The 24,825-nt window shown below is 36.6% G+C and overlaps 1 protein-coding gene across 1 annotated transcript in view; it reads right to left on the reverse strand.

Annotated features, from left to right (window-relative positions):
- LOC140172560 (piezo-type mechanosensitive ion channel component 2-like) overlaps positions 1–15,104 on the reverse strand; it is an 82,097-nt gene extending 66,993 nt beyond the window's left edge. The window contains exon 1 of the mRNA XM_072195704.1: positions 14,603–15,104. Coding sequence (XP_072051805.1) covers positions 14,603–14,672 — 70 coding nt within the window. The 5' untranslated portion in view covers positions 14,673–15,104. The remainder of the gene's footprint in view (positions 1–14,602) is intronic.
- Positions 15,105–24,825: the final 9,721 nt, after the last annotated feature.

The raw sequence follows: 24,825 nt of genomic DNA on the forward strand, positions 1-24,825 counted from the left end.
TTTTTTTTTGTAGCCGTCAGTACAAAGAAATCGTTGCTCGAAAATTGATTGCAAATAAAACACATTTGTAATCATTTTTCATCACAAAATATGATATGAAAACACAGGTGAGCATATGTACATACATGTAGGTATCCCAGGCAAACCTTGGTTAACACATAATTTGCTAGTCAGCGAAATTCGCCGAGACCGGGCCCAAACACAATGCATATTTACATAGAAATTTGAATTTTTTTTGAAAATAGGTCGGTGAAGGAAACCTACATAAATATGTTTTCTATACTTCACTTGACCCAAATATATGATTTTTATGGTGATAATCAAGTCAGCACATGGAATTTTAGAGGATTTTGATAGCAGTTCCATTAAAAAAAAGCTGCTATCGCCATGAGACTAAGATCTAGAAACACCCCTAAATGCCGTTTTGGGGAATTTTGTTAGCAGAATCTTTTTGATGAAAGTCAATCTTTGACAAGATGTAACTTTGTTACGGAAAGTGTTATGACAAAAATGTTTTCAGTTTTGGCTTTCTTTACTCAAGGGATTTAATTTGATATGTAAAATGATGCAGTTTGATGGCAAATTTGAATTCACCTAGCATACCTACAATGTATGTGGAGGGAAACCAGACAACTCGCCCCAAATACAACTCGCCCCAACGCTGAACAACTAGCCCCGCACACAACTCGCCCCAACGCACAACTCCCCCCAGCAGTAACACACTGGCCCCACATACAAACTCGCGCCAGTGATAAGTGTACGCAGAGAATATCTTCTCTAGCATACGTAAGAAGGTTTTATCACTCGGCTAGGGATAGAACAATGGTATATCAACAACTACGTGAACATCGTTAGGCCTAATTGGCAAAATTTTGTGATAATTATTGCTTGAAATTTCGGTTAATATGCCTATTTGACAACTTATAGCCTACTTTGGCACGAACGGCAAGTCGCACATCGGCATTCAGTAACATCAGTAGAATACACACACTCATCAACTCGAATGTAGTAATTAATAAGTAGTCAATAGAAAACAACATACCAATTAATATTCTTGGGTATGGCAAGTCCAAAAGTTGCAAAATTAAGCAAAATTGACGCCAGAATTTCGATCACCCGTGCGATCACCGTATAGCGAAACTGTCGAATTCCACTACCATGACACTGGTTAAACTGCCGTCGATCGCGACGTTCTTTGCATGTTGTAATGATTTTCGTTTTATTGTGTGGAGGACGTACAGGAGGGCCAAGGAGGCCTACCCGATAATATAATTATGTCATGCCGAGATATACCGTAAAGAATCCATCTTAAAATAGCCTACTCAAAGTATATAATATGGCAAAACAAAACATTATATAAAAAAAATTATAAAACAACAACAACAACAACAAACGCTTGCGAGTTTTGTGTATTTTTATATTACCGACTCAGTTTGAGATGTTCAAAACTTGCAGTCCTATAAACATTAAATCAGAGAAGATCTTCACATAACGAAACTATTAAAAGGACTGAAAATATTTGGCAAATTTTTCAAAGACAAATGAGCACAACTAGCCAAACAAACGCCAGCAGCAGCTTTGAGATATTTTGTTGGTTCCGTGCTGTGCACTGACTTTCGACCCCCTTTTGCACCGCGTGTTAGCGGTGGATTATTGCTGCCACTTACACAAAAACGCCGGGTGTGATATGTGTTCAATCAATGGTACCGTGATACTCACGCAAGTGCCAGAACACACCGACGGCGTAACGGTACCTTGCTTGATAAGTCCCCGGACCCGCGGCCGCGTGCTTTACACGCTGATGTACGATCGATTGCTTGACAAGTCACCGGGTCAAGTAGTATGCTCTCAATTTGATTAAGACCCCGAGAATTGACGCGATTCCAAATACAGCGCGCCACCAACGACGGCAGTGAAAATTGGCATTTCCCGTGTCTGGGGTCGACATCCTTTTTCATCAACCATGATAGCTGACCATGTTTCTGATTATTACCTCTAAAAACACAATGTTTTATAGTACTTTTTGAAATTTTTTTGAGATTTTCTGTGTTGAAGTGAAATATTGCAGTTTGATATTCACAGATGTCTTTTCTAAAACCCGCAAACTTGATGTTGATACTAGGTGTTTCCTTTTTTTTATACATTTTCTAAAACCGCCCTTTTTTGTTTTTAAACTTTACGATGCTTCTCAGCCCGATACGCGCGAACCTAGTCAATGCGAAGTAGGCATAGGCCCAGGCTGCGACAAATCGCCTGTCCGATAGCCCGGGGCAATCACATTTTTTGTCGGGCAATTAAAACTCTGAAGAGCTGTGCCCGATCGGGCAAGTCTAAAATTAAACCAATTAATATGATTTAAAATGGAATATTTCTGTCCAACTTGGCGTGTTCACAGAAGTAAAAAAACGTCAAAACAAAGTAGAAAACTTCTTGAAATGGAACTCAAATTTCGCTAGGCACTCGTATCCCACACCAGACTTGCAGACATATACATGTATATATGCTAATGAACATCATGCCGTTACGTGACGTATTGGAAGTTTGGCCAATTATAGAACCTGTTTTGTGCAAATATCATGACGTCAATGACGTCAGCTGGCCATGTATTTGCATATGATTGAGACTGAGATGTACTAGTGGTTGGCGAAATACGTAAATCGCCGTGACTTTACTGACAAAATTTCACATAAAATACACATTATTTTCCACATGTAAGAAACAAACAGTGAAATAATTGAATGAAATGTTCATTTTTTATGCATTTCATGAATACTCATTTATTTATCAACTTAACTGAGAAAAGTATTGGATTTCCGTAAGAATGAAACTGCTAAATTCGGCACACTTACGGTGCTATGCACTGCACTGCATGATGAGTGCGGTATGTGACTTTGTCTACAATTGTTGCCGGGAATATGGGTTAATTTCGGGCAATTTCGGGCAACCAATTTTTGGATATTGCCTGCCCGATCGGGCAAGCTAAAAAATAAAATTTGTCGCGGCCTGCATAGGCCTGTCCTTTTTTTAATGGAAAACGCATAGGTTTTATTTTGGTTATTAGAATAAATTGTTTTAATTCTTTCTGAATTTATTGTTTGTTCAATACGATAACACCAGCATACTTAAGAACATCCATACTATAGGTGTTGCGTTTTTGTAATCGGCCTACATTTTCTAAAAATGGGGTTTTTTTTTTGGCACGAAGGCGCTTATAACGGCCCGTCGCGCGCTAGGCATAGGCCTACAGCAAAGAAATTCAAGTAAATTTTAAAAAGATTCTTTATGTCTCATTACTTATAAACATGCATCACATTGGTTTGCCGTTTTTGTTATTATTGTAATTGTTTGATTTGTCCTTATTTTATTTTTAGCCCAACTTTGTATTTTTAATTATATTACTATCAAATATTAAAAAAATTACGATCGCAATAAAAACACTTTGTAGGCATAGCCTACCGCATAAAAATAACATTTATTTTTTGTTAATATTTCAATTTGAGACTTTAATGCATAAGTTCAACAATACCTCATAGAGTTCTAGCATTATAATAAAGATGAAAAAAGTTTCAAACTGCAAAAGAGTACATGAATTTTAAAAGATCATTATTTTAAGGCATATCAAGAAAATATGCATGAAAAACTTCATAACTTTAGAACCAAGTATGCTAGACCTTTGGTGTTTTCAGTTTAAAATGATAGCCAGTTATACGTGTAATGTATAATAATTACAGTAACACAATTTTCAAAAATGCCTCCTTTGGCCCCCATGAACCAGATCGAGTCACAATTAAAATGTTCGCCCCCATGAACCAGATCGAGTCACAATTTTCATATTTTATTTTTACTTCCGCTTTCTTGCATGTCATACCATCTTTATTTCATCTTTCCCCTTTAATCATTCATTAACCCAAGGAAATTTACTCTTAATGTTGGCCTAGGCCTACTCCCAAATAGCACACGTTGGTTGGAATGAGTTTCTTTTTAGTCATATTATCGGTCGGCACAACATTGAAAAATCAAAAACTTTTTCGACTAAATATTCAATTGGACAATTTTAAACACCTAGGCCTAGGCCTATACCCCCGGGGCCTATACATGTTTTTTTTAAAAGAAAAAGAAAATGGGAAAGATTAAAATCTTTCCCATTTTCTTTTTCTTTCTAAAAATTATAAGTCAACACTGTGAAAAGAACTGAACTGTAGTGTAGCCCAACCTTTACGGCATTGTAGACTTAAAGGGGGTAACCCTATTGGTTTTGGATATGGATTGTCTTTAAAATTACATAATAATATCAAATATTGCCCCTTTATGCTGCTTTGTGAGAAAACGAGAGTATTTTCAGCGTAAATGTGAATAAATAGCCAAATTTGCAATCCAATACCTTGGTATCGTGAATTGCATTATGGGCAGGCAAGCAACAACAACAATTCCCGTTCGTATGGCGAAAATGCTGTACAATGCCCGGCCCGTATTGACTGGAAAATATTTTGTTTTTTTCGTTCCGTTTCAGAAAAAAAGGAAACAAAATATATTTCCCCTTGCAATATGTACATTTCAAATGAATATAAAAAAAGTTTGGGTTAACAATGGAGAGGAAAAAAAAACTTCCGATACCGGGGTTTGAAGCAGGGTATCTTTCGGGTAAAACACACCGCGCTAGTCGATTGAGCTAAATCGCCCACTTCGTCCATCTTGGAATTGTATAAGTATATATCGGGCGACTGCCGTCTCGTCAGCAGTTAGTGTGGTTCGCTTTTTCACAGAATGTGTATGACGCGAAACCAAAGTAGCGGTTGAGGAGACTGATGATTCGCAATAATTCCGTTCCCACAATTCGACGAAGTTTTCGTATTTACAAACTGGTATACCTGTAAATACCGCTGTGATTCATGATTTCTCCGAAATACATCGACTTGGAGCGTCAAATTTCAGGATAGTAATGAGAAAAATAGTATCTATCATGTGATACCAAAACCTCATCAACAATGAAAAATATCGGGGGGATGATGCTGTCGATCGGGTCACGGACCTTTAAATGGCCAAATTGGAAAGGTTTAAATTCGGAGGGTCAACATTTCTTGCATATTAAATAATGGATCAGGCCCATGGATCAAGGACTCAACCTACAAAGTAAAGAGGTCAAATCTGGGGATGGACTTTATTGGAGGGGTGAACGCATTGTTTAGGCCTACTTCATTTGAGACTGAAGGGGCGAACCGGGACCCCCCCCATCGATTTACGATGAAGGATATACGGTACAATAAGGGACAATTTGCAGTTGATGTTTTTGACAAAAACAAGATAACTTAACATGCTTAACAATGTAGTTTGGAGGCCATTATAGGCCTAAATGAAAATGAAAACGTGCCTATTCATACAGAAGGGTAGGCCTATTCGAGCCCCCGCACCAAATTTATTGAGGGGCTGAGCCCCCAGCCCCGGTTCATAAGCCAATTTTGTTGACAGAATTGCACCACAAGAGTTTATTTTAAAAATTAACAGGTTTATTTGTTTAGTGCAAGTATATATTTTCTCCCGACATTATACATTGGGGCCAAAGTGTTTTGTTTATAGGGCTAAATAGAAGGAAATGGCTTCTAAATTTACGACCTTTCGTAATCATACAGTAGGCCTACATCATGCTACAAAGAGCATTTCAAAACGTTACATGAAAAATGCTTTAAAACAATTAATTCATATCAATTCAAGTTTGCAAAAAGGTTATAAATGTAAAACATCTAGGCCTAGGTTAGGAACAAATTAATAAAAATAAAAATAAGACAAGCGTTCAAAACATTTATGAAAACCAAAAGCTTTTATCTTAATCATGTATCACGCACGGTAATAATTATGGGAAAAGTTATCCAAACAAGAAATAAAAAAGGCACGAATTTGCATTTTAGATTAAATTTCCTGTTTGAAATTGTCTTGCATCAAAAGCATTTGCTATTATAGGCCTACCCAAACTCGAAAATTGACATTTTGACATCGAGTTTATAGGCCTAGATGATCGATCAGAGACATCAACATTTTTGACATCGAGTTTTAACCGTAGATGGTTGAATAGGAATAGAGTACATTTGAAATTCGAAAACGTTTTAATCATATTAAAAAAAATAAATGCTTTACGCTGTCCATGCTGTTAAAATATGTATTGAATATTTCCTTATTCTAAATATTGAGAATTAGGCCTACTTTACTTAAACAAACAAGGTTTAAAAATTGGTTTTTTTTAAGGATATATTCATGAGGGTCTAAGTAGGCCTATCCCCAATCATATTTTTCAGTGTTTTCTTTTCTTGTAAACGAGAGCCTAAAGTATTTTCACAAGCGCTTCGGATCGGGTTCGGAAAAGTTTGAAAATAAGGGTTTAATTGATGCCCATTATTTTGTGTGGGAATGAGGCCTAACACTCTGAACATTCACAGAGTTAGGCCTAAACCATGACTGTCGAAATTAACTTTAAGAAGGAGGCAGAAAAAGAAACACATTGAAAAAAATAAATGCTTTACGCTGTCCATGCTGTTAAAATAGGCCTATGTATATTGAATATTTCGTTATTCTAAATATTGAGAATTAGGCCTACTTTACTTAAAACAAACAAGGTTTAAAAATTGTTTTTTTTTAGGATATAATGCATGAGGGTCTAAGTAGGCCTATCCCCAATCATATTATTTTAATCAAGTTTGTTATAGGCCTACTTACAACAAAGCTTAAAGACCTGAAAGTGTTTTCTTTTCTTGTAAACGAGAGCCTAAAGCATTTTCTCAAGCGCCTCGGAAAGTTCGGAAAAGTTTGAAAATAAGGGTTTAATTGATGCCCATTTAATATTTTGTGTGGGAATAGGCCTAACACTCTGAACATTCACAGAGGTAGGCCTAAACCATGACTGTCGAAATTAACTTTAAAAAGGAGGCAGAAATGAAAAAAAAATCATCGGAGGGTTGAATCAACAGCTGATCATCATCAACGTAAATAAACAAAAGTGGTTGAGTAATCGAGTAAGCAACACTCGTTTCCGTTTCCAGCATGTCCAGGGTCGATGGTTCATCGTCGACGCGTCATGGATGTCGACTTTTACCCATGATGCTCTCTTGAAGTAGATCAGCCAGGCGTGATCGTGGGTGGCGCTGTATTTGGAATCGCGAGAATTACGGGCCGTGTTGTTTCGTTTGTTTTTTGCGACGGAGGCGTATCGGGAGGCAGTGCCGTGAAGAAGAAAAATGCAATGATTTTGTTTGCAAAACTGGTTAAAGCCTAGTATTAATCTGATTTGGTCTAATTTTAATTTGGTTATTCTTTGCCAAATATTATTATAGTAACAACTGTTTCAGGGGCACAGCTAAAAAAATTGCAGTTACAACATGCATTTTTTGTTCTTAGAGAGACTGTACATGTCTTCGAGCTTCCCAAAAGGGCTTTATTGGGACGATGTGCGCCGTGTAGCGTGTAAAAATTTTGAATTTGACCACTGTGATTTGACACTATTTTTGTCCATGATCGTGTTGAAAATGGCCTAATTATGACAAATATTGGTATACTTTACACAATTTTGGCCCATAATCGGGTGAATTTGGATGGAAAAGGGGCTCATTGCCCTTTTCTTTAATTTCCTTTGCCCTTTGGTCAGAGGGGCACTTTTTCTTGAATTTTTTTGTCAGGGGCAGTCCCCCCCGCTAGCTACGCTACTGGGAGGTAAGAGTGAGAGAGAAAGGAATCCATATGAAGTACGTTCACTGAGCGGTTGATACTCAAACTTAGAATTTGGAGCAGAAATGGAAAATGTTACAATGTACTTTGACACACTGCATATAAATGTTATTGAAATATAAAACCAAAGCAACTAGATATTTATTTTAATTTAAGACAAAAGGAAAAGGCTGAACTTCTGATATGGAAGAATGGAGTTTCCAACATTTGTGTAGGCCTAGTGTCTTGCAGTGCATGTGTTTGAACATAGACATTATTATATCATCATGCATGTTAATGTATCCGGTAATTATATACTTTTCATGCAAGAATGGGATTTTTGACGTTATAGGCACACTAAAACTTTAACAACTATATACACCGCCACCCCCCAATTTACATAACGCACACCTTCATGAACAGTAGGCCTATATTGAACACACAAAATCCATAGGCCTATTGAGCGCGGAATTGGAAAATCATGCATGTTAATGTATCCGGTAATTATATACTTTTCATGCAAGAATGGGATTTTTGACGTTAGGCACACTAAACTTTCAACAACTATATACACCCTCCACCCTCCACCCACACCCCTCAATTTACATAACGCACACCTTCATGAACAGTTTTGAACACACGAAATCCATACTTGAGCGCAGAATTGGAAAATGTTACTTTTGCGCGCCCAAATCCGAATTTATGATTTCTTTCCTATATACAACATAATAGGCTAAATACAATATAGGCCTATTGTGAATATTCTTAAATCTGTTTAAAATTTTTTTATCCGTGGGTACACGAGAAAGACAATAATAATATTTATATGTTATTTACTTTGTTCTTACGTTTTTTATACAAAACCTTCCCATTTCACACGAAAGATATTCAATTTATTTAGGGCCTATTCTCTGAGCTGAGAACAAACTTTTTCTTCTGCAATTTTTTTTTTACTTAAACAATGTGAAAAAAGTGGCGATAGCCTATTTAATGTTTTAAAATGTCCAAGCTTACATTGGAGTCGGCCAAATTCATTATGTTTTTAAGATATTGGAGCTACCATGGGTAAAAAAATCCAATTAATGGAACAATTTTTTATGTAATAATGTGTTTATTGATAATAGGGGCTTTGATATAATTTGAAGCGTTATTTTTCCTGTTCATTTTTAACTTCATATAACTCGTTATTTTTCCTGTTCACGCGCGCACCGCGTCAACGAGTAGGTCTAGGTCTTCCCTATCTGGGTTTATCAAACACCCAGATTTGGAAGCTATCGGCTTTATGTCGTTTACATGATCAGGCTAGTCAGACACAATCATAGTAACACTTGTCTAAAATAATTCCTACCTTGTCTCTATTATAATCATTATTAATATTATGTTTCTTTCTTTCATTTAGGCTATCATGTTTATGATTATACCATTCTGCATGTTATACATGCACATCATATTTCTTTTCTGATTTCTAACAAGCACCACCGTGAAACACCAAACCCAGCAAACACAAAAACGTTTTAAAAACATTTTTAATAAGTTATATTTTGGCTTTTGGTTTAGGTAAAAACGTTTTAATAACAATAAAATGTCGGGTTATATAAAGGTCATGATAACGTTTTAAAACGTTTTGTATGAAAACACACTACAACAATATTTTTAAATGTTTTCAAAAATGTTATTGTAAACTATTTTTGCAAACATTTTTGCCAAATATTGTATCAATACTTAAATAACATTATGTTAAAATATTTGAACCCAGCAAACAGAGAAATGTTCTTAAAATGTTTTTTTCAAAACCTTTTAATAACATTTAAATGTCGGGTTATATAAAGGTCATGAAAACGTTTTTAAAACGTTATTGAAAATATTGTGGCCAAACATTTTTCGCAAAAATATTTTTTCAACCCCAAAATAACATTCTGTTTAGAATGTTTTGTATCAAGTTTTCAAGAATGTTTTTGGAATGTTATTAAAACGTTTTTATACCCTTTATATAACCCGACATTTAAACGCTTTTCTGTAAAACATTTTTGTTTGCTGAGCAGTAGATTATCAAACAATGTTTTTTAAGGTTATGAAAAAGTTTTATACTCTTAATATACCCTTTATATAACCCGACATTTAAACGTTTTCTGACAACCTTTTATAACCTTTTGCGAATGATATCGAAAACGTTTTGTGTTTGCTGGGAACCTATATATTATATTAATCATACTTATTTATGAAAAGGGTGCTATCTGACTATTCTGATTTGTAAATGATTGACAGTTTTGATCATGCCGGTAGATTATGCTACACGCAGCAGTGCCAGTGCGCTGCAATGCGCCGGTGCTCCTTTGTTAAAAGGGAAATCCCTGATGGCAGGCAGTCAAAGCGCTTTTAAAATCCACAATATATTCTTTGTTGAATAATAGCATTTTCATTAAAATGCAACATAACATTACATTGCCTATTATAGTATATGGTCATTTTCACAGTAAAGGGTGTAACTTTTGATTTTTGGGTCAAAATTTCAAACCACTTAAATATGTTTCTGTTTACTGAAATCATGCATAGAAGCAACTTAAATTCCAGTAAAATAATGTTTCAAGGCTTAAACCTTTTGATTTCTAATAAAAATTTGACATTTCCATAACATTTTGGTTAAAATCCAAGAAAAAATGTATTTTACATAACCTCAGAAAATTATGACATGAAAGCTGGAATACATGTGAAATCCCATTCCAAAGTAAGTCAACAGATATAAGTTAAATTTTATACCATGTTTTGCTATGTTTGTAATTGCAGTTTTGAAATTTTTAACATCAAGTGTCATTTACAATGGAAATTTCCAAACCTTAAACACATTTTTTAAGTTTTATTTGGGTTCCTAAAATAATTTGAATGTCTAACTTCATGTACAAATACTACTTGATGAAAGGAACCTCCCAGCCAAGTTTCACAGAAATTGGAGTTATTTTTAGAATTGGCAATTCAAGCAATTTGTGTTTCGGAGGCTTCAGTTAACAACACAGGTGATCATAAAAGTAAAATATTTGGCTAACCACTACAAGTTGACATAAAAAAATAGGTAAAAAATATCACAATTACCAATTTTCATGCTTTGCTTCTAAGTATTGAATTTCAGTTGTGACAAAAATTAAATTATCACAGCAAGTCATTTTTTTTGTTTCGGAGGCTTCATGTTAACAATTGTTAAACATTGCAGAAGTAGTTTTTTTGAAAACAACAGTGTTGGGATCATCTAAGCTGTTATTTTCTTGTGTATATTGAATCAATGATTCTATGCGGCAGATATTGTAGATTTATCACATGTTAATTCTTTCACCCATTTGTTAAGTATGGTGTTTTTTGCATGTGAAGCCTCCGAAACAGGCTTTTTTGGATATCAGTATATTTTTCAAACATTAACCATAATGTCAATTTTTTTTAAAATTTATGACATTCTGCACATATCAAGTAATAATTACAATGCAGATATCAGTATGAAACACACCAATTTAGACATGCATAGATGATAATTAATCTTATTGTTGTTTCGGAGGCTTCATTTGTTTCGGAGGCTTCAATTGTTAACGGAAAGTTTGTATTGGGTCCCATTTTCAAACGGTGATATATATCTCCACGATTTAAAAACATGTGACTTGAGGATCTACTTTGCTACATTTTGATAAATAGATTGGATGAGCTCTTTTATTTATATTTGCACAAGCTTGCTGAACAGTTTGTTTGGAGGCTTCAAAAAGTTAACGGAAAACGGCTCTTTGAAGTCAAGATTTTATAAAAATTTTAAAAGCTTGCAAATCGACTAATTTTTGTTACCCATTTCAAGTTAAGATAACAACTGTTATGAACCAAGAAGAAGTGAAGAAATAACCAAGCATTATGAACCAAAGCTACACCCACAAAGTTTGTTAACAATTGTTAACGGAAAATGAAGCCTCCGAAACGACAAATATCGAAGTCCGGTTCTCAAAAATACAGGGCTGTTCACAATTAAATCTAATGTGGCAGTGTTTACTGAACATATGACTGTACTTTCAGGATAAGAAAAATTATCCATGAACTAACTGAAGAAAACACAGGGTTTTACAAAAATGTTACTGTTTTTTATAGTTTTTCAAAATGGCAATATTAAGTACATTTAAGCCTGCTAAAACTGAACGCAGTAACTCCCAAAGCTGATTATGCTACCCAAGGTAGCTGCTAACTAGATGACTTATGTGGCCAAAAATCATGGAATTCTGTGGCTTTATTAGAACACTACGGATTAAAATGTTAAAAATCCAAAGTTACACCCTTTACCGTGAAAATGACCATATATTATAACTTTAGAATGTATAGGCCTATTTGATAATGACTATTATCAGAGGGGCCTTTACATACAACATACTTAAATAAAATTTAAATAATACGTATGCGTACCCGTCTTCCAAATCTAGGTATATCAAACACCCAGATTTGGAAGTTATACGAAGTAGGCCTATATGTATTAGCGTATAATTAATTAATTAATTATAGGCCTACATTTAGTGTTGACATCTTGAGTTCAAACATCCCGTCTTAAAAATGTTGGCATATTTAGAGGATTAGGACACAGTGTAAGATGTGCATGGTGAGATTTCCTGGGTCTCACATAGCTCCATGGTGGTGTTTTAATCAATCCTGATATTAGTCCACGCGTGATTGACAGGTAAGTTGCAGAAATTAAGAAAAACAAAATGAATCATGATAACTGTCAATCACAATTATCAAAATTATAAAAAATACATTTATATTAGAAAAGTATGTACATATAAATGTATCTGATATATAAAAAATAAAAAATAATATAATTAAAATAATAGTTTTTCAATTAAATTTAGATTTATATCTTTGATTATTTTAGACACCACAGTTTAAAATGACCAAAAAACTTTCCTGGCAGTTGTTATTATAATAATATTTGACAAAAAATAACAAATAAAAATTAGAACAAAATCGTATTAATACTAGGCTTAAACCAGTTTTGCAAACAAAATCATTGCATTTTTCTTCTTTGCGGCACTGGCACTGCCTCCCGTGCCTCCGTCACAAACACAAAACACGACCCGTAATTGAGAGCAGACTACTTGACCACGGGACTTGTCAAGCAATCGATCGTACATCAGTGTGTAAAGCACGCGGGCACGGGCCCGGGACTTGTCAAGCAAGGGCACGCCCGTCGGTGTGTTCTGGCACTTCAGCGTGCTTGGCCTTGGGAGCATTGATTGAACACATATCACACCCGGCGTTTCAGCGTAAGTGGCAGCAAAGGATCCGCCGCTAACACGCGGTGTAAAAAGGGGGCAAAGTCAGTGCACAGCACGGAACCCACAAAATATCTCAGAAGCTGCTGCTACTGGCGTTTGTTTTGCTGGATGTGCGCATTTGTCTTTGAAAAAATTATATATGAAATGAATATGAAAATATTTTTCAGTCCTTTTAATAGTTTCATAATCATAGGCCTATGTCAAAGAAGATCTTCTCTGATTTAATATGTTTATAAGACTGCAGGTTTTGAAAGTTTTGAACATCTCAAACTTATTTTGAGGCTTTTTTTATAAAGTGAGTTTGAGTCGGTAAAATAAAAATACACAAAACTCGCAAGCATTTTTTTTTTAAATTTTAATAATGAGTTGTTTTGCCATATCATATTTAAATTATTACATGTTTAACACTATTATAAAAAGTATGAAGTTAACATAATTAAAAATAAGAGTGGAAAAACGTGCAAAGAACACCGCGATTCACGGCAGTTTGACCACTGAGTTTGATGAGGTTTTGAAAGTTTTGAACATCTCAAACTTATCAGTGTCCGAGTGGTAGTGGAATTCGACAGGTTTCGTTGTACGGTGATCGCCCGGGTGATCGAAATCCTGGCGACAATTTTGCAACTTTTGGACTTGATATCATGCCCAAGAATATTAATTGGTATGCTGTTTTCTATTTACTACTTATATGAAACAATTAATTACTACCGAGTGTGTGTATTCTACTGATGTTTCTGGATCATGCCGATTGACATGATTTATGTGCGAATTTCCGTTCGTGCGCTATCACGTATACTAACAAGTTGTTAAATTTTTACCGAAATTTTCAGCAATAATCACAAAAGATTGCCAATTATTATGTTCATATAGTTGTTCTATCCCTGTGTAGCAGTTTGATAAAACCTTCTTCTAAGTTACGAATGCTAGAGAAGATATTCTCTGCGTACACTTATCATTAGGCGAGTTGTACGTGGGACCAGTTTGTATACGTGGGGCGAGTTGTCCGTTGGGGCGAGTTGTCCGTTGGGGCGAGTTGTATTTGGGGCGAGTTGTCTGGCATTCATGTGGAGAGGTGAAACAGGTTGTTAATTATTGTCAATATAAGGCCAAGTAAAATGAAAAACATGTTTCACGTCCGGGATTTTGAAAAAAAGGAGGAAGAGGGGGCTTTTTATTTTTTATTTTTTATCGCAAAATCGGTGTAAATACCCATAATTAGAGCTGTTTTAGCGTATACAATAATGCCTGGAAAAAGGAGGAGGCCTCTTTTTATTTGTTGTTCTGAGAGATAGGCCCCCTCTTACTATCACAAAACCTTACAAAAGTGTTTCTTGTATGTTAGCAAGGCTTACAGAAAGCATCTCTACTTCCTAGACATATTTTTTGAAAAGTTATAACTGAATTTCAAAAAATAAAAATAAAATTGAAGAAACTTCAAAAAAGGAAGCGGGAGGGGACGTGAAACATGTTTTATTTTTTATTTGGCCTAATATTTTGCGACATTTATCATGAAAATTATAATTACCATAACACTGAAGACACCCTATGGCATCTTCTACAACTTGAGAACAAGTCCTCAAACGTTCGAAATTTGTAGTTACTACAACTGAAATAGTCAGACTTACCAGCCAGAAGAGCAATTGGCATCAGGACCTTAAAAAGGACCGTTGCCACTGCTGTTTTTGCTGCAGCCATGATGAATTCTGCACTCAGCACTGCAGACACAGCACTGACTCAGTCCAACAGTTTTTATACAAGGTATTTTATGGTCTCATGACTTGGTTTCTAACTCCTTTTATTACTTTCTGCTACCTGCAAGCTATAAAATAATGTTATCCATAAATGCGCTAGCGGATAGCGCTATATTCCAGGAGCTAGCTCCGTGCAGTAACTTGCCGAGTAAGTTAGTAAGCTTAAAGTTTCAGGCTCAAATTTACGCAATCTTGATGGTGCAGATCACATGATATTCCACCACAACTTCAGGTGCACTCTAGTCCACATTAAATCAATGTAATTGTAGAACGCACTTCCGAAACAAACTGCAACAGTAGATAAAGATAATAATCGGCGTCAGCCTTTGTGTGTTGTTTGTGCGTCCACTAATCACTGTTCAGTCAACGGTTTCAGCAAGCTGTTAATGAAAAGTGGAAATTGTACCGGTTATATAATGAATCTGTCATTCATTACCGTGCGTGTTAATTTCCCAATTAAGTGAACATGATGTATACGTTACATTTTTTAAGCAAATATTATTGTTATGGGACAAAATCTAGAAACTGATATATAGTACAGCTGCTAATCAGAAGCATTGTGTACTTTCTGTTAGAAGCATGAGAGTTTCCACACCAAAGTACAGTCGAGCCAACTTAATGTTGGAGTCATTTTGATCCACGGCAGGCCCGTACGCAGGATTTCATTGGGGGGGTGCTGATTTTGAAAAAGTGGATTTTTTTCCAAGGGGGCGATTTTGTGAAAAGTGGACTTTCTTCCCAACATTTGGACCTTTTTTGTCCAAATAGCGTAAAAATCCCGATTTTTTTGCTCGCTACACTCGCAAATTCTGAAATTTTGGGACTTTTGGTATACTTTTCCAAATTGGGGGGGGGGGGTGCATCGCCTGACAACCTGCTTTATGTGCTTGGTGTTGTTATTTTTAAAAAATATCTGGGCATTTGACTGGTGGTGGTCAGAATATTGGGAGCATGGTACCGTCCACCCACCCGCATCGGATTTAGAACCCCCGAGTTACTCAAGACTACTTTGCCTCACGTTTTTTTTTTTTCAAATTAGGAGTCAGTTTAATAGGAATTTTGAAACCCCGTGCAACCAAAAACATGACATTTTAGGCCTACCTAAAAATGAATCTTTTGTTGGATAGCCTCGTAGATAGATGTAGTAATCAGACAAATAATTTCATTATAATTTGGCATACATTTCAACAAGATAGGATCGTTTTCAATTTTTACATCTGTATAAGCTTTTGTGACGTAGTAGTAGTGGCCCGGGGGGGCACTCATGTTAAGGTGGTACGGGTAGCCTATGTGCGGCGCTCAAGGGTCCCCGTTTTCAGGCTCTCCGGCAGTTCCTTAAGCCCCACATTTGGATCTGCTCCAGTTCTTGTAGCCTCAAACTCTTTAAGGGGGTACTACACCCCTGGCCAATTTTGTGCCTATTTTTGCATTTTTCTTAAAAATTATAGCGCATTAGTGACAAGTAAGATATGTATATCATAGGGGCAAGGACTTTAACTACTGCACTGAAAATTCAGCAACTCAAGGCAAGTAGTTGTTGATTTATTGATCAAATATTGGTTTTCCCTCATTTTTGGCTGTAACTCCACAACTGTTGTCTGTGCTGAAATAAAATTTCCAGTGCAGTAGTTGTAGTCCTTGCCCCTATATTATACATATCTTACTTGTCAACAATGCGCTTTAATTTTTGAGAAAAATGCAAAAATAGGCCCCAAAATTGGGCAGGGGTGTAGTACCCCCTTAAGCTCAAATTTGGAAATAATTTAGAATGTTTTAGCTCAACAGCCTATTAATTTGGCCCTAATTTCAGTTCTTCAAGCCCCTATTTTGCCCGAAAATCAGTTCTTAGTTCCCAAAAGCAAAGTTCGGCGCCTCACACCCCTACCAAAATTTAAGTTGAGTCCCCCCCGGAGTAGTGGTCACCAGGAGTCAAAATCCATGGCCCCATAGGGCCTACTATCGCGCGCGCGTTCGTTTTGGCGGTTCGTAGACTAAGCCCAAGTTCGATTTTCAGCATACGCACAGTCATTAATAGCCGTAATCTGTGGCCCTCACCTGTGCTGCTCACTGACTAGACTTCGTGAACCCGAAAATAGTTCAAGCAGGGAGGAAATCTTAGAAGGCCTTGAACAAGGCTAGGACTCATATTAATTATCAAACTCATGCTTCTAACAGAAAGTGCACAATGGTTCCCAGTTTTGGAGCTTAGCAGCTGTACTAAAAACCAGGGAATAATCCATACAGTAATCAATGCTCCACATCACAAAAGCTCACAAAGATTGTTCCACTCTAAATCAATTAGTACAATTACCAATAACGATTAAAGAAAGCAGTATAAGTAAATTGCTTTTATAAATCTCTAACTACCAAATTTTTCACAGTTTCAATTTCACTACATTTTCTCTGAACAAACAAAACAAGAGAACCACTTTTCCCGGCCAAGTTTAACAACACAAATAAATACGTGATTGCAAATAGAGGGCCTCTGCCACTTTTTGTACACTTTTTGCAGGCTTACCAGGCAATGTCAGACAAGAGCACATTTATAAATTTCTACTATATTAATTAATGCCTCAGCATCTTTCTATTAGGCCAAAAAATAAGCCTCAAAGCCCTTGGCAGTTTCAAAAACGAATGCGGAATGCGATTTTTTATCTTTGATAAAACTTTAATGTACGATCCTATATAGGCCTAGGCCTACTTATGAAATTGGTTAATTTTTTTCAAACCAGATTTTTTTGCATATTTGTAATGTTTACACATGTCCCAACTTGCACCTAAATGGAATCTGCCAAATTTGTTGTCTTTGTAGGTCAACAGAGCAAAAGTTCGACATATTATCATAATTAAAAAATTATGATAATACTGTCCTGAGAACTGCATGTTAAATGGTCAAAATAACCAATGGGTTTTCTTTCACTTTACCTTGTTATTTCAACTTAAAATGGACAGCAACCCTTCCCGGCAGTTATTACTAATATTATTTCAACATTTTGAATTTAAAAAAATTGATATTCGACGGAAATGGTACATTAAGGCTTTAATTGTGGTGTGATCAAGAAAAATCAGTCTGAAGTCCATGATGATTCAATTCAGCAGGCTAAACTTGAGAATTGTTATGTCTCAAAGCCAGTTTCAAAAACGAATGCGGAATGAGGTTTTTCCTTTCTTTTTTTTAAAGATTTACAGTTTTTTAAAAGAAAACTAAATTTTGAATTTAGATGTCATTTTCGAGTGTTCAAAAGTACACAGCATAAAAGTGTGGTTGATTTATAGGCCTATATCAATTATTTTATACCTAGACCAGTATCGGTTATTCCTTCATGTAATTTTACACGAAATTAGGGTTAGGGTTAGAGTTAGGGTTAGTTTAGGGTTAGGATTAGGGTTAGGATTAGGGTTAGGGTTAGGATTAGGGTTAGGATTAGGATTAGGCTTAGGGTTAGGGTTAGGATTAGGGTTAGAGTTAGGATTAGATTACACGAAATAATTACATGAAGGATCGACCCGAGTATCGAATCAAGTAACTTTTTTTCCGAATTTGTTTCAGAATTTCATGATTTTACGGCAAACACTAAATAAAAAAAATTAAAAAAACAGAAAAGGGAAATAAAAAATGAAAAATGAATTTTTTATTTCTATATGTGCATGAATCGAGATGAGATTCTAAATGCTATCTTCAGTATAGAGCGCAAAAAAATCCAAAAACGCGCACGAATTAAAATATCGGCATTCGGCCTAATGCCGCGCTATTAAAAAAAACGAAAGGGGAAAAAAGAGGTAAAATTAGAGAAACAGGCAGATGCGGAAAGTGATGAGTCTGTAATATCGCTTTAAACTTTCTAATCGGGACTAATGTATTAGAAAGCAAAAATTCGCCGCTACATGATGAAGTAAAATTTAGAGAAAATAATGTAAAACATTAGGGCCTACTTCTAGAGTAGAAAGATGCAATGAATCGGGATGAGATTTTAAATGCTATATCTTCAGTAGATATAGCGCAAAAAAATCCAAAAACGCGCACGAATTAAAAAAATCGGCATTCGGCCTATAATGCCGCGCTATTTAAAAAAAAAAAGGGAGGGGGGGAAGAGAGGTAAAAATAGAGAAACAGGCAGATGCGGAAAGTGATGAGTCTGTAATATCGCTTTAAAGTTTCTGATCGGGACTGAAGTATTAGAAAGCAAAAATTCGCCGCTACATGACGAAGTAAAAATTTAGAGAAAATTATGTAAAACCTTACTTCTAGAGTAGAATGATGCAATGAATCGGGATGAGATTCTAAATGCTATCTTCAGTAGATACAGCCTAAAATATCCTAAAATGCGCACGAATTAAAATATCGGCATTCGGCCCAATGCCGCGCTATTTAAAAAACAAAAGGGGAAAAAGAGGTAAAAATAGAGAAACAGGCAGATGCGGAAAGTGACGAGTCTGCAATATCGCTTTAAACTTCTTAATCGGGACTGATGTATTAGAAAGCAAAAATTCGCCGCTACATGATGAAGTAAAAATTTAGAGAAAATAATGTAAAACATTACTTCTAGAGTAGAAAGATGCAATGTATCGGGGTGAGATTCTAAAGGCTATCTTCAGTAGATATAGCGCAAAAAAATCCAAAAACGAGCACGAATTAAAAAAAATCGGCATTTGGCCTAATGCCGCGCTATTTTAAAAAAAAAAGGGACAAAAAAGAGAGGTAAAAATAGAGAAACAAGCAGATACGGAAAGTGATGAGTCTGCAATATCGCTTAAACTTTCTGATCGGGACTGATGTATTAGAAAGCAAAAATTCGCCGCTACATGATGAAGTAAAAATTTAGAGAAAATAATGTAAAACATTACGACTTCTAGAGTAGAAAGATGCAATGAATCGGGATGAGATTCTAAATGCTATCTTCAGTAGATAAAGCGCAAAAAAATTTAAAAAAACTCGCACGAATTAAAAAATCGGCATTCGGCCTAATGCCGCGCTATTTAAAAAAAAGGGACATAAAATGAGGTAAAAATATAGAAACAGGCAGATGCGGAAAGTGATGAGTCTGTAATATCGCTTTAAACTTTCTGATCGGGACTGATGTATTAGAAAGAAAACATTCGACGCTACATGATGAAGTAAAATTTAGAGAAAATAATGTAAAACATTACGACTTCTAGAGTAGAAAGATGCAATGAATCGGGATGAGATTCTAAATGCTATCTTCAGTAGATAAAGCGCAAAAAAAAATCCAAAAACGCGCACGAATTAAAAAATCGGCATTCGGCCTAATGTCGCGCTATTTAAAAACTAAAGGGAAAAAAAGAGGTAAAAATAGAGAAACAGGCAGATGCGGAAAGTGATGAGTCTGTAATATCGCTTTAAACTTTCTGATCGGGACTGATGTATTAGAAAGCAAAAATCCGCCGCTACATGATGAAGTAAAAATTTAGAGAAAATAATATAAAACATTACTTCTAGAGTAGAAAGATGCAATGAATCGGGATGAGATTCTAAATGCTATCTTCAGTAGATACAGCGCAAAAAATTCTAAAACGCGCACGAATTAAAAAAAATCGGCATTCGGCTTAAATGCCACGCTATTTATAAAATTTAAAAAAGGGGGGGAAGAGGTAAAAATAGAGAAACATGCAGGCAGATGCGGAAAGTGATGAGTCTGTAATATCGCTTTAAACTTTCTGATCGGGACTGATGTATTCGAAAGAAAAAATTCGCCGCTACATGATGAAGTAAAATTTAGAGAAAATAATATAAAACATTACTTCTAGAGTAGAAAGATGCAATGAATCGGGATGAGATTCTAAATGCTATCTTCAGTAGATACAGCGCAAAAATTCCTAAAACGCGCACGAATTAAAAAATCGGCCTAACGCCGCGCTATTTATAATTATTTAAAAAAAAAGGGGGGTAAAAATAGAGAAACAGGCAGATGCGGAAAGTTATGAGTCTGTAATATCGCTTTAAACTTTCTGATCGGGACTGATGATGTATTCGAAAGAAAAAAATCGCCACTACATGATGAAGTAAAAATTTAGAGAAAATAATATAAAACATTACTTCTAGAGTAGTAGAAAGATGCAATGAATCGGGATCAGATTCTAAATCCTATCTTCAGTAGATACAGCGCAAAAATTACTAAAACGCGCACGAATTTAAAAAAATCGGCCTAACAACGCGCTATTTAAAAAAAAAAAAAGGGGGGGGGAAGTAAAAATAGAGAAACAGGCAGATGCGGAAAGTTATGAGTCTGTAATATCGCTTTAAACTTTCTAATCGGGACTGATCAGTGGCGTACCGTGGCCGCTCCTACCCCGGGGGCTGAAGGAAATTTTCAAGTTTGCCGCCCTTCCTCAACAGCCCGAAAAGGTTGACCCAATTTTTTTTTCGGTGGTTTGAAAAAGTGAAGAGCAAAAAAAAAAAAAAAAAGGATTATAAGCGCTAGCGCCCTAAATGCAACACATTTTGATGTATAGTACAATTTTTTCAAAATTTTGTATACTTTTTAAGTTTTTTCCGCCCTTTTTTCTTTACTAATTCTTTTTGCCGCCCCTTATTCTGCCGCCGCCCATTCGTTTGCCGCCCCCTTCTTCTTCCGCCGCCCCTTCATTTTGGCCGCCCCTACTTTTACCCCGGGGGCTGGCGCCCCAAAGACCCCCCAAAAAAAAAACCCTTACTTCTAGAGTAGAAAGATGCAATGAATCGGGATGAGATTCTAAATGCTATCTTCAGTAGATACAGCGCAAAAAATCCTAAAACGCGAATCGGCATTCGGCCTAATGCCGCGCTATACGAAGATAAATCATTGCAAAATCTGAGGGTCCCGTGTAGCGCAAGCGAGACGTGATGGCCGTTTCTCGCCCATCCTTAGCAATTTCTAAAATTGGGCCCTGCTTGCTCTAGATCCGCCATTGATTGGTAAAATTGGATGGTTTGAACCCAATACACAAATTTATTGGTCGAGCTATAGAAGGCTTTGAAATATTTGACGAGACGTAGTCGAGTTCAATATTTTAAATTTGTATTGGGTGAAAAAAAACATCCAATTTTTTCATTATTATGATTTCAGAATCTTTTCTTGGTTTTTGATCGAATGATTTTGGTCGAAAAAATGATTTTTGGTTAAAAATATGATTTTTGGTCAAAAATGTGCTGATTTTGGTCAAAAATGTTTTTTGTTATTGTCAAAACAATGTGATTTTTGGTCAAAAAAATGTGATTTTTTTTGTTCAAATGTGATTGTTGGTCAAAAATATGACAGGGGAAAAAGTGGGTCTATCTATCCAACACAGTCCAAGTGTTGAGTCCAAGTGTTGATTATATTGGACTTTTCAACTCTGTACAAAGTGTAGGAAGGAAGATTCTGAAAACATAATAATGATAAAAGTTGAGGTTGAGAGCATGACAGGATTGAAGTTTTGTTACTCTTATCAGATTTCAAATGGGGTTATGCCCCGGGGCACTCCCATATATTGACATACGTCATGTGCCCATGAAAAGACCCCGGTATTTTTGGCAAATCCTACACCCAATGACCCCGGTTTTTTTCAGCAGCCTACACTGAATGACCCCCTTTTTTGAACAAGTAGTCCTCAAAATTGAAATTTCAACGCGCTATGCGCGCACTTTCAGCAAAATAAACGAGTTTTGTCTATTTTGTACTGTAAAATTGGGTAAAAGCTATTTTTGATTGTCAATGATGTGAAATTTCGGGCGCTCACATACAAAATCACCCCATTTTTGACGTTGCCAACACCGAATGATCCCTTTTTTCTGAAAATTTCTACACCGATAGACCCCTAGTAGTTTCATATGCTGGTGGGCACAGGTACGTCACTTTCATATTCGAGTGCCACCCCCCCCCCCCCCCCGGGTTACGTGATGGGTGATTCTATTTGAAATCTGCACCACCTTATAGGAGATTAAAGGGGCATTTCGTGATCCACAGTCTCATCCCCCCACTTTTCACAAAAAAAGGTGAGATTTTTATATCGCTGGAAACCTCTGGCTACATAATGTTTATGTACAAAATATCTCTTGCAGATTAATTCGTTTAGCTAAGATATGGTAAAATTTGAATTTCGTTCTGGTGCACCAGAACCGTTACAACGCATTGTCTATGGAGCAGTGTAATACACATAATCATGCATAACTCGCAAACGCAAAATCGGAATCAACTGAAATTTTCGGAATAGGCTTTTTTCGTGGATATGTACTGAAACATGTCATAAAAAGAGGATGCTAGGATCACGAAATACTCTTTTAAGGTAATTGTCTTATATAGCCCAGTTATGTCGGAGGATTGCACTCTATATTGGTGACAGCTTTAATGTGATGTAATGGAAATTAGTGAGATTGAAACTGTGATGATTAAAGGAAACCCAATAGGGAAATTAATATATTATTATGGGATTATTACACCGCTGATGATGGAGTACATGGTTACTCTGAAATTATTGGGACAAATTATACAATTACTAGGCGGTTACCCGTATTTGGCGGTTCTCGGCTGTCGCGATTACCTGGCTGATGGTGACTGTACTCACCAAGTGTTATGCCCATAGGACAGTTTTTACTAATTTGACCTCAGATGACCCCTTGTGACCTCGAAATGACCTTCCAAAATTTGGCTCTAAATGTTGACTGTACCCACCACGTTTCATGCCCATACGACAGTTTTAGTAAGTTGACCTTAGATGACCCCAAAATGACCGTCCAAAATTTGATTCTAAAAGTTGACTGTACCCACCAAGTTTCATGCGCATACGACATTTTTACTAAATTGACCTCAGATGACCCTGGGTGACCCGGATGACACCAAAATGATCGTCCAAAATTTGACTCTAAAAGTTGACTGTACCCACCAAGTTTCATGCCCATACGATAGTTTTTACTAATTTGACCTCAGATGACCCCTGGATGACCTCAGGTGATCTTGGCCCACTAACTGAAACAAACTTGTTCTGTCTGAGGTCCAGATGCACCCATCCACCAAGTTTGAGGAACGTGCGACCCCTAGTCTCTGAGAAAATAGGCGGACACAGTTTTTACTAATTTGACCTCAGATGACCCCTGGGTGACCTTGACCCACTAATCAATACAAACAACAAAGATGCACCTACCCACCAAGTTTCATGCCCATATGACAGTTTTTACTAATTTGACCCCTAGATGACCTCTGCTGACCTTGACCCACTAACCAATACAAACTTGTTCTGTCCCGGTTCGAGACGCACCCACCCGTCAAGTTTGAGCAACGTGCGACCCCCAGTCTCCGAGAAAAACAGTTTTTACTAATTTGACCCCTGGATGACCTTGGGTGACCTTGACCCACTAACCAATATAAACTCGTTCTTCCTCATACCAAGCTGCACCCACCCACCAAGTTTGAGGAACGACAGTTTTTAGTAAGTTGACCTTAGATGACCCCAAAATGACCGTCCAAAAATTTGATTCTAAAAGTTGACTGTACCCACCAAGTTTCATGCGCATACGACATTTTTTACTAATTTGACCTCAGATGACCCCTGGGTGACCCCGGATGACACCAAAATGATCGTCCAAAATTTGACTCTAAAAGTTGACTGTACCCACCAAGTTTCATGCCCATACGATAGTTTTTACTAATTTGACCTCAGATGACCCCTGGATGACCTCGGGTGATCTTGGCCCACTAACTGAAACAAACTTGTTCTGTCTGAGGTCCAGATGCACCCATCCACCAAGTTTGAGGAACGTGCGACCCCTAGTCTCTGAGAAAATAGGCGGACCACTAATCAATACAAACTTGTTCCGTCCTAGGTCAAGATGCACCTACCCACCAAGTTTCATGCCCATATGACAGTTTTTACTAATTTGACCCCTAGATGACCTCTGCTGACCTTGACCCACTAACCAATACAAACTTATTCTGTCCCGGGTCAAGACGCACCCACCCGTCAAGTTTGAGGAACGCGCGGCCCCAGTCTCCGAGAAAAACAGTTTTACTAATTTGACCCTGGATGACCTTGGGTGACCTTGACCCACCAACCAATACAAACTTGTTCTGCCTGGGGTCAAGATACACCCACCCACCAAGTTTGAGGAACGTGCGACCCCTAGT

Source organism: Amphiura filiformis, chromosome 16 (assembly GCF_039555335.1).
Source record: "Amphiura filiformis chromosome 16, Afil_fr2py, whole genome shotgun sequence".
Lineage (NCBI taxonomy): Eukaryota > Metazoa > Echinodermata > Ophiuroidea > Amphilepidida > Amphiuridae > Amphiura > Amphiura filiformis.